The sequence below is a fragment of the Mobula birostris genome, chromosome 13 (genome assembly GCF_030028105.1).
Source record: "Mobula birostris isolate sMobBir1 chromosome 13, sMobBir1.hap1, whole genome shotgun sequence".
Lineage (NCBI taxonomy): Eukaryota > Metazoa > Chordata > Chondrichthyes > Myliobatiformes > Myliobatidae > Mobula > Mobula birostris.
The window spans coordinates 103,232,751-103,243,875 of NC_092382.1; the positions used below are offsets into that span (position 1 = coordinate 103,232,751).

Below are 11,125 nucleotides of genomic sequence, written 5' to 3' on the forward strand. Positions count from 1 at the left end.
AGTGAATCTCCCTCTACACCGTCCCATCACACACTCCCGGGGTCACACACAGAGTGAAGCTCCCTCCACACCGTCCCAACACACACTCACGTGGTCAGACACAGAGTGAATCTCCCTCCACACCGTCCCATCACACAGTCCCAGGGTCAGACACAGAATGAATCTCCCTCCACACCGTCCCATCACACACTCCCGGGGTCAGACACCGAGTGAAGCTCCCTCCAACCATCCCTTCACACACTCCTAGGGTCAGACACAGAGTGAAACTACCTCCACACCGTCCCAGTACACACTCCCAGAGTCAGACACAGAGTGAATCTCCTTCCGCACCGTCCCATCACACACACACAGGGTCAAACACAGAGTGAATCTCCCTCCGCACCGGCCCATCACACACTTCCTTTGACAGACAACAAGTGAACCTCCCTCCGCACTATCACATTACACACTCACGTGGTCAGACACAAAGTGAATCTCCCTCCACATTGTCCCATCACACACTCCCGGGGTCAGACACAGAGTGAATCTGCCTGCACGCCGTCCCATCACACACTCCCGGAGTTTAGACACAGAGTGAAGCTCCCATCCACACCGTCCCACCACGCACTCCCGGGGTCAGACACAGAGTGAATCTCCCTCCACACCGTCCCATCACACACTCCCGGGGTCACACACAGAGTGAAGCTCCCTCCACACTGTCCCATCACACACTCCCAGGGTCACACACAGAGTGAAGCTCCCTCCACACCGTCCCAACACACACTCACGTGGTCAGACACAGAGTGAATCTCCCTCCACACTGTCCCATCACACAGTCCCAGGGTCAGACACAAAATGAATCTCCCTCCACACCGTCCCATCACACACTCCCGGGGTCAGACACCGAGTGAAGCTCCCTCCAACCGTCCCTTCACACACTCCCGGGGTCAGACACAGAGTGAATCTCCCTCCTCACCGTCCCATCACACACTCCCAGGGTCAGACACAGAGTGAAACTACCTCCACACCGTCCCATCACACACTCCCGGGGTCAGACACAGAGTGAATCTGCCTGCACGCCGTCCCATCACACACTCCCGGAGTTTAGACACAGAGTGAAGCTCCCATCCACACCGTCCCACCACGCACTCCCGGGGTCAGACACAGAGTGAATCTCCCTCCACACCATCCCATCACACACTCCCGGGGTCACACACAGAGTGAAGCTCCCTCCACACTGTCCCATCACACACTCCCAGGGTCACACACAGAGTGAAGCTCCCTCCACACCGTCCCAACACACACTCACGTGGTCAGACACAGAGTGAATCTCCCTCCACACTGTCCCATCACACAGTCCCAGGGTCAGACACAAAATGAATCTCCCTCCACACCGTCCCATCACACACTCCCGGGGTCAGACACCGAGTGAAGCTCCCTCCAACCGTCCCTTCACACACTCCCGGGGTCAGACACAGAGTGAATCTCCCTCCTCACCGTCCCATCACACACTCCCAGGGTCAGACACAGAGTGAAACTACCTCCACACCGTCCCATCACACACTCCCAGGGTCAGACACAGAGTGAAACTACCTCCACACCGTCCCATCACACACTCACAGGGTCAAACACAGAGTGAATCTCCCTCCGCACCGGCCCATCACACACTTCCTTTGACAGACAACAAGTGAATCTCCCTCCGCACTATCACATTACACACTCACGTGGTCAGACACAGAGTGAATCTCCCTCCACATTGTCCCATCACACACTCCCGGGGTCAGACACAGAGTGAATCTGCCTGCACGCCGTCCCATCACACACTCCCGGAGTTTAGACACAGAGTGAAGCTCCCATCCACACCGTCCCACCACGCACTCCTGAGGTCAGACACAGAGTGAATCTCCCTCCACACTGTCCCATCACACACTCCCAGGGTCAGACACAGAGTGAATCTCCCTCCACACCGACCCATGACACACTCCCGGGGTCAGACACAGAGTGAATCTCCCTCCACACCGTCCCATCACACGCTCCCGGGGTCAGACACAGAGTGAATCTCCCTCCACACTGTCCCATCACACACTCACGTGGTCAGACACAGAATGAAGCTCCCTGCACACCATCCCACCACGCACTCCCAGGGTCAGACACAGAGAGAATCTCCCTCCACACCGTCACATCACACACTCCTGGGGTCAGACACAGAGTGAATCTGCCTCCGCACCGTCCCATCACACACTCCCGGGGTCAGACACAGAGTGATGCTCCCATCCACACCATCCCACTACGCACTCCCGGGGCCAGACACAGACTGAATCTCCCTCCACGCCGTCCCATCACACACTCCCAGGGTTCAGACACAGTGTGAATCTCTCTCCGCACCGTCCCATCACACACTCCCGGGGTCAGACACAGAGTGAAGCTCCCTCCACACCACCCCATCACACACTCCCGGGGTCAGACACAGAGTGAATCTCCCTCCACACTGTCCCATCACACACTCACGTGGTCAGACACAGAGTGAAGCTCCCATCCACACCGTCCCACTACGCACTCCCGGGGCCAGACACAGACTGAATCTCCCTCCACGCCGTCCCATCACACACTCCCAGGGTTCAGACACAGTGTGAATCTCTCTCCGCACCGTCCCATCACACACTCCCGGGGTCAGACACAGAGTGAAGCTCCCTCCACACCACCCCATCACACACTCCCGGGGTCAGACACAGAGTGAATCTCCCTCCACACTGTCCCATCACACACTCACGTGGTCAGACACAGAGTGAAGCTCCCATCCACACCGTCCCACTACGCACTCCCGGGGCCAGACACAGACTGAATCTCCCTCCACGCCGTCCCATCACACACTCCCGGGGTTCAGACACAGTGTGAATCTCTCTCCGCACCGTCCCATCACACACTCCCGGGGTCAGACACAGAGTGAAGCTCCCTCCACACCACCCCATCACACACTCCCGGGGTCAGACATAGAGTGAATCTCCCTCCACACAGTCCCATCACACACTCCCGGGGTCAGACACAGAGTGAATCTCCCTCCACACTCTCCCATCACACACTCACGTGGTCAGACACAGAGTGAAGCTCCCATCCACACCGTCCCACTACGCACTCCCGGGGCCAGACACAGACTGAATCTCCCTCCACGCCGTCCCATCACACACTCCCGGGGTCAGACACAGAGTGAAGCTCCCTCCACACCACCCCATCACACACTCCCGGGGTCAGACACAGAGTGAATCTCCCTCCACACAGTCCCATCACACACTCCCGGGGTTCAGACACAGAATGAATCTCCCTCCACACCGCCCCATCACACACTCCCAGGGTCGGGCACAGAGTGAAGCTCCCTCCCGCCCACCCTGTCTCTGACCCACTCACTCACCCCTGGACGGCATCTGGGTGCCCCTCGCTGCAAATTTCAGGTTGGCGTAGGTCTTTTTGTCTGCCATGGTGCCTGCAAGTCGCAGGGGCCTCTGATCTCAGTCTGCGGCAGCCCAGGCAGAGGAAACCACTGCCAGTTAGGGAGGCTGATTGACACCAACAAACACCAGGTGTCTAACTGACTGAGAGGGGAACCGAGACCAGGGGCAGGAAGTGCGGAGGGAGGGGCAGGAAGGGTGACGGTGGGGGCTGGGACGTGAGGGGGAGGAAGGGTAGGGAGGGGCGGAGGGAGGCTGAACAGCAATGTTGTAGAGTGTGAGAGAGGGGGGAGGGAAAGGTGGGAGAGAGAGGGGCTGTGTGGTCGGGGAGAGAGGTGGTGCAGGCGGGCAGAGAGCTGCAGAGAGAGGGGGGAAAGAGGGTTGTGTCTGAGGGGGAGACAGAGAGAGGAGCGAGCGAGGGCGGGGGAGAGGGGGGAGAGGGGTGACAGGGAGTGGGTAACGACGGGACAGGGAGAGAGACGGGCAGAGGACGGGGGAGGGAGTGGGGAGAGATAGGGGAGTGAGCAGGTGAGACAGAGAGGTAGAGTGGTGGGGGAGAGAGGGATGACAGTGAGAGGGCGGGCTGGGGGAACGAGGGTGTTGAGAGAATGTGCCTGACCCCGGGACTGTGTGATGGGACGGTGTGGAGGGAGATTCACTCTGTGTCTGACGCCGGAGGGTGTGATGGGACGGTGTGGAGGGAGATTCACTCTGTGTCTGACCCCGGGAGTATGTGATGGGATGGTGTGGAGGGAGATTCACTCTGTGTCTGACCCTGGGAGTGTGTGATGGGATGGTGTGGAGGGAGATTCACTCTGTATCTGACCCCGGGAGTATGTGATGGGACGGTGTGGAGGGAGATTCACTCTGTGTCTGACCCTGGGAGTGTGTGATGGGATGGTGTGGAGGGAGATTCACTCTGTATCTGACCCCGGGAGTGTGTGGTGGGACATTGTGGAGGGAGATTCACACTGTGTCTGACCCCGGGAGTGTGTAATGGGACGGTGTGGAGGGAGATTCACTCTGTGTCTGACCCCGTGAGTGTGTGATGGGACGGTGTGGAGGGAGCTTCACTCTGTGTCTGACCCCGGGAGTGTGTGATGGGACGTTGTGGAGGGAGATTCACTCTGTGTCTGACCCTGGGCGTGTATGATGGGACAGTGTGGAGTGAGATTCACTCTGTGTCTGACCCCGGGAGTGTGTGATGGGATGGTGTGGAGGGAGCTTCACTCTGTGCCTGACCCCGAGAGTGTGTGATGGGACATTGTGGAGGGAGATTCACTCTGTGTGTTTGACCTCGGGAGTGTGTGTTGAGACGGTGTGGAGGGAGCTTGACTCTGTGTCTGACCCCGGGAGTGTGTGATGGGACATTATGGAGGGAGATTCACTCTCTGTCTGACCCTGGGAGTGTATGATGGGATGGTGTGCAGTGAGATTCACTCTGTGTCTGACCCCTGGGAGTGTGTGATGGGACGGAGGGAGATTCACTCTGTGTCTGACCCCAGGAGTGTATGATGGGATGGTGTGGAGTGAGATTCACTCTGTGTCTGACCCTGGGAGTGTGTGATTGGACGGTGTGGAGGGAGATTCACTCTGTGTCTGATCTCGAGAGTGTGTGATGGGACGTTGAGGAGGGAGATTCCCTCTGAGTGTGACCCCTGGAGTGTGTGATGGGACGTTGTGGAGAGTGCTTCACTCTGTGTGTCTGACCCCGGGAGTGTGTGATGGGACGTTGAGGAGGGAGCTTCACTCTGTGTCTGACCCCGGGAGTGTGTGATGGGACGGTGTGGAGGGAGATTCACTCTGTGTTTGATCCCAGAACTGCTCATTCGCATCCCCCTCTGGGGATTGTACTCCGGAACGCTGTAACCTGTAATTGCGGCGCGCTGTCACTCCGCTCCCGCGGCGCCCGAGAGTTTTAATTTCAATTTTAGAGCAGCTTAATTTTTATTTTGATATGTTTTATCTATTTTTTGATATTTATTGCGCTTGGTTTATCACAATGACATTTGTAACTTTTTCAAATTCTCTAGTTTCCATTGTATTTAATTGACAGTTACCACCGGTGTCTGTACAAGGCTTTGGACGTCCCGCTGGAATGCTGGGATATTCCTCCTCCATAACTGCACTGAATTTAGGGTGCTTTTACGGAATGGGCAGATTATGTCCGCACTTGCGCTGCGGCCCCCACCCCTGCAACCCTCCCCCAGGTTCATTCCTCCCCGTCTCCTTAACCCCCGCCCTCTCCTACACCCCCCCCAGTCTCCGTCATACCCTCCCTCCCCATCTCCCTCATCCCCTCCCTCTCCTAAACCCCTCCCCGTCTCCCTCACCCCCTCCCTCTCCTACATCCCTCCCCGTCTCTGTCATACTCTCCCTCCCCTACACCCTTCCCTGTCTCCGTCACTCCCTCCGTTCCCTACACCCCTCCCCGTCTCCGTCACCCCTTCCCTCCCCTACACCCCTCCCCGTCTCCGTCACCCCCTCCCTCCCCTACACCCCTCCCCGTCTCCGTCACCACCTCCCTCCCCTACAATCCTCCCCGTCTCCCTCACTACCTCCCTCCCCTACACCCCTCCCCGTCTCCGTCACCGCCTCCATTCCCTACACCCCTCCCCGTCTCCGTCACCCCCTCCGTTCCCTACACCCCTCCCCGTCTCCGTCACACCCTCCCTCCCCTACACCGCTCCCCGTCTCCGTCACCCTCTCCCTCCCCTACACCCCTCCCCTTCTCTGTTGTCCCCCTCCGTTCCCTACACCCCTCCCCGTCTCCGTCACCCACTCCCTCCTCTACACCTTTCCCCGTCTCCGTCACCCCCTCCCTCCCCTACACCCCTCACCGTCTCCACCACGCCCTCCCTCCCCTACACCCCTCCCCGTCTCCGTCACCCCCTCCCTCCCCTACACCCCTCCCCGTCTCCGTCACCCCCTCCATTCCCTACACCCCTCCCCGTCTCCGTCACCCCCTCCGTTCCCTACACCCCTCCCCGTCTCCGTCACACCCTCCCTCCCCTACACCGCTCCCCGTCTCCGTCACCCTCTCCCTCCCCTACACCCCTCCCCTTCTCTGTTGTCCCCCTCCGTTCCCTACACCCCTCCCCGTCTCCGTCACCCACTCCCTCTTCTACACCTTTCCCCGTCTCCATCACCCCCTCCCTCCCCTACACCCCTCCGCATCTCCGTCACCCCTTCCCTCCCATACACCCCTCCGCGTCTCCGTCACCCCGTCCCTCCCCTACGCCCTTCCCCGTCTCCGTCACCCCCTCCCTCCCCTACACCCCTCCCCGTCTCCGTTACACCCTCCCTCCCCTACACCCCTCACCGTCTCCACCACGCCCTCCCTCCCTTACACCCCTCCCCGTCTCCGTCACCCCCTCCCTCCCCTACACTCCTCCCCGTCTCCGTCACCCCCTCCGTTCCCTACACCCCTCACCGTCTCTTTCACCCCCTCCGTTCCCTATGCCCCTCACTGTCTCTGTCACCCCCTCCCTCCCCGTCTCTGTCACCCCCTCCCTCCCCTACACCCCTCCCCGTCTCCGTCACACCCTCCCTTCTTTACAACCCTCCCCGTCTCCCTCACCCCTCCCTCCCCTACGCCCCTCACCGCCTCCGTCACCCCCTCCCTCCCCTACACCGTTTCCATCACCACCTCCCTCCCCTACGCCCCTCACCGTCTCCGTCACACCCTCCCTCCACGTCTCCCTCACCTCCTCCCTCCCCTACATCCTTCTCGTCTTCATGATCCCCTCCCTCCGCTGTACCCATTCCCATCCGCAACCCCTTTCCCTCCCCGTCCCCCTCCCCTACCCATCGCCATCTCCATCACCATCCTTTCCTCCTCCCCTCCCCCGCACTCATCTCCTCCTTCCTCGTCTCCTTCTCCCCTCCCCTTCCCCGCAAACCCTTTCCCTCCCATCCCCTCCCCAACTCTCCTCCATATCCCCTCCACCTCCCTCTCCCCCTCCCTACCCATCACTATCCTTTCCTCCAACCATCCCCCGCGCCCCAGCCCGCCCCCCTCCTCCCGCCAATCCTTCCTCCACCCCGGCTTTCCCCAGCGCCGTAATTCCCCACCACTCCCAACCCTCCCGTCGGCCAGCGTGACTCCGTGTCCACACTACGTTAAATATTTGTTTGATATTTATTGAGCTTTACATTATTCCGGTAGAAATGTGAAACATTCATTGCGTCTAAACATTTGCACAGTTAATTGTTGAGATGGTCCGCTGGTGTAGGTAGAGGGCTTTCTGCCTTGCCTCTGGAATGCTGGGATATCCGTCCTCCATCATTCTTGCAGGTTAAGCCTCTCTCACCATCTCTGACCTCCTTCCTGTCCTGCGTCTCTCCACGTCTCCGTCGCCTCCTTCCTCCCCCACATGCCTCCCCGTCTCCGTCACCCACTCACTCCCCAACACCACTCCTGGCTCCGTCAACCCACTCCCTCCCCTACACCCCTCCCCGTCTCCGTCACCCCCTCCCTCCCCTACACCCCTCCCCGTGTCCGTCACCCCTCCCTCCCCTACACACCTCCCCATCCCCGTCACCCACTCCCTTCCCAACACCCCTCCCGTCTCCGTCAACCCGCTCCCCTACACCCCTCCTCGCTTTCGTCACCCCCTCCCTCCCCCACACTCCTCCTGCGCCACGCCCCTCCCCGTTCCTGTAACACCACCTCCCCCTGCGCCAGTTCTTCCGCCCGCTCTATTTTTAGCAGGCAAATTTCCGTTTTAAGTGTCTGGTCGATGCTGGTGGAGCTTTTGGGTTGCTCCAGTAAGTTGTAAGAACATTCATAACGTTTAAATATTTGCATAGTTTATAGTTGAGATATCTGTACTGGGGTATATATTGATATATGGGAGGTGGGGCGGGGGGGCTTTCTGTCCCCAATGGAATGATGGGATATCCGGCTGCCATCATCCCTCTTCTGCCCACATGTTTTGTGGTCCGGGGAGTACTATACCTCACAGATACAGGCCTTTCGGCCATCGTAGTCCCCGCGGGACCAGTTTTCTGCCTATTTACGTCCACCTGTGCCGGGCTCGAACCATCCCATCCAAAACTTCCCTTCAGTGTTGAAATCGGACGGGTGTCCGCCACACCCGCTGGGGCGGAGGAGCTCCCCGGAAGTATTGACCCCCAAACCCACGCTGTTGAGGTCGAATCTCACACACCCCCTCAGTGGGGAAACAACGTTTATTATTCATCCTTTCTGTGCTCCTCGCCGTTTTTTTTTTCTAATACAGATCTCCCCTCATTGTCTTGCGCTGCAGTCAATAAGGGTCCTGCCCTGTAACTCAGACTGTCGGAGCCCGGCAGCTTCCGTGCGAATCCGCCCCCACACACACACACACACACCACCCCGCATCGCGGTTAGCGCTCAAGCAGCGGGAAGGGCCGAGCGGCCTCAAGTTCCCGGGCGTCGGCGTCTCCGGGGATCCAGCTCCGGGCCCAAACACGCTGACGCCGAGGAGCGGGTCACCCCAGACGCCACAGCAAGTCTCTGCCAACGTATTGTGATCGCGTCCTGACTGGTTGGATCGCCGCCCGGCACGGGGCCCCCACTGTTGTACAGGGCCGCAAGGGACTTGCCGCCTCGAAGGGGCCTCATCGTCCAGAGTCGGGGCCTCAAGAAAGCGGCCTCCGTCATTGAGGACCCTCGTTGAGGACCGCCGGGGAGCCTAAGGACCGGCTCTACCCCCACAGAACAACGCAATTAACCGCCTAAGCCGCCGGAACCCCAACTCTCCGTGATTTTTATAAATGATCTGAATGAGGAAGTGGAGGGATGGGTTAGTAAGTTTGCTGATGACAGAAAGGTTTGGGGGTGCTGTGGATAGTCTGGAGGGCTGTCAGAGGTTACAGCGGGACATTGATAGGATGCAAAACGGGGCTGAGAAGTGGCAGATGGAGTTCAACCCAGAGAAGTGTGAGGTGGTTCACTTTTGGTAGGTCAAATATGATGGCAGAATATAGCATTAATGGTAAGACACTTGGCAGTCTGGAGGATCAGAGGGATCTTGGGGTCCATGCCCATAGGACACTCAAAGCTGCTGTGCAGGTTGACTATGTGGTTAAGAAGGCATACAGTGCATTGGCCTTCATCAACCGTGGGATTGAGTTTAGGAGCCGAGAGGTAATACTGCAGCTATATAGGACCCTGGTCAGACCCCACTTGGAGTACTGTGCTCAGTTCTGGTCACCTCACTGCAGGAAGGATTTAGAAACCATAGAAAGGGCGCAGAGGAGATTTACAAGGATGTTGCCTGGATTGGGGAGCATGCCTTATGAGAACAGGTTGAGTGAACTTGGCCTTTTCTCCCTGGAGAGACGGAGGACGAGAGGTGACCTGATAGAGGTGTATAAGATGATGAGAGGCATTGATCGTGTAGATAGTCAGAGGCTTTTTTTCCCCAGGGCTGAAATGGCTGCCGCAACAGGACACAGTTTTAAGGTGCTTGGAAGTAGGTACAGAGGAGATGTCAGGGGTAAGTTTTTTTTTTCACAGAGAGTGGTGAGTGCGTGGAATCGGCTGAGGGCAACGGTGGTGGAGGCGGATACGATAGGGTCTTTTAAGAGACTTTTCGGTACGTGAAGCGTAGAAAATAGAGGGCTATGCGCTCGGGGAAATATAGTCAGTCTCTAGATTGGGTTGCATGGTCAGCACAACATTGTGAGCCGAAGGGCCTGTACAGTGCGGTGGATTTCTATGTTCTAACCCACAAACACTAACGTTATGTTACACTCTTTTAACATTATTTTTATGTATGATATATATATATATGCTATTTCTCCCTGTAACTTATAGTATCCTTATGTATTGCACTCTATCGAAAAACAATAAACATTCTGTTTCCCACTCCACCCCCCGTAGTTTTTTTCCGAGCCCACCACCTCCCCCCAACCCCAGCCACCGCTCCCCTCCCGCCGGCTCCCGTGACGCGCCAACCGCACTCTGTGCGCGTCGTTACAAGCGGGGTGGGGGGTCGGGGCAGTGAATCGCACCCCGCACCCCGTCCCTGCACCCCACCCCACCCTTTCCCGAGGCAGCTATATGGGGTAGTCAGCAGTCACTGCCCCTTTCCCACAGTTACCCCGGATACGATAAAGCACCTACACCACCCCACCCCCCCCCCCCCCCGCTTCAGCACTCTCGCCCTCTCCCGTCCCGAGCGGCGCCAGGAGGTGCACCCTCCTACCGTTCCACCCTCCCCTCCCGTCCCACGTCACCCCGTCGCCCTCACCCCTCTCTATCCCAACCTTTCTCCCCCTACTCTATCCCCAATCTCTCTTCCCCTGCCCGTTCTCTCTCCCTTCCACCCCTCTCTCGCCGCCACCTCCCTCTCATCTCCCAGCCCCCTCTCGCTCACCCCTCTCTCAACCTCCTCACCTCTCCCCCTCGCCCTCAACCCCCCCCCCTCCATTCCCACTCTCTCCCCCCCACTCTCCATCTCCCTCCCCTGTTGCGCACTCTCTCAACCCCCTTTCCCTTCCCCCCTCCCTCTCCCCTCCCACTCTTTCTCCCCACCTTTCCCCCCTCTCTCTCCCCCTTCTTTCTCCGTCTCCCTCCTCCCCTTTCTTGTGCCCCTCTCCCTTCCCCTTTTCTGAACCCCCCTCTCCTCCCACTCCTTCCCATTCTCACTCCTCCCTCCTCTCTTTTCGTCTCCTTAACCTCCCCCTCCTCTTCCCCCCCACCCCGCTTCCCA

General features: G+C 58.6%; 1 protein-coding gene across 1 annotated transcript in view; it reads right to left on the minus strand.

Moving 5' to 3' along the window:
- The window catches only part of LOC140207241 (uncharacterized), a 45,675-nt gene extending 42,108 nt beyond the window's left edge, over positions 1-3,567 (minus strand). The window contains exon 1 of the mRNA XM_072275675.1: positions 3,386-3,567. Within this exon, the coding sequence (XP_072131776.1) occupies positions 3,386-3,452 (67 nt within the window). The 5' untranslated portion in view covers positions 3,453-3,567. The remainder of the gene's footprint in view (positions 1-3,385) is intronic.
- Between the last annotated feature and the right edge of the window lie 7,558 nt (positions 3,568-11,125).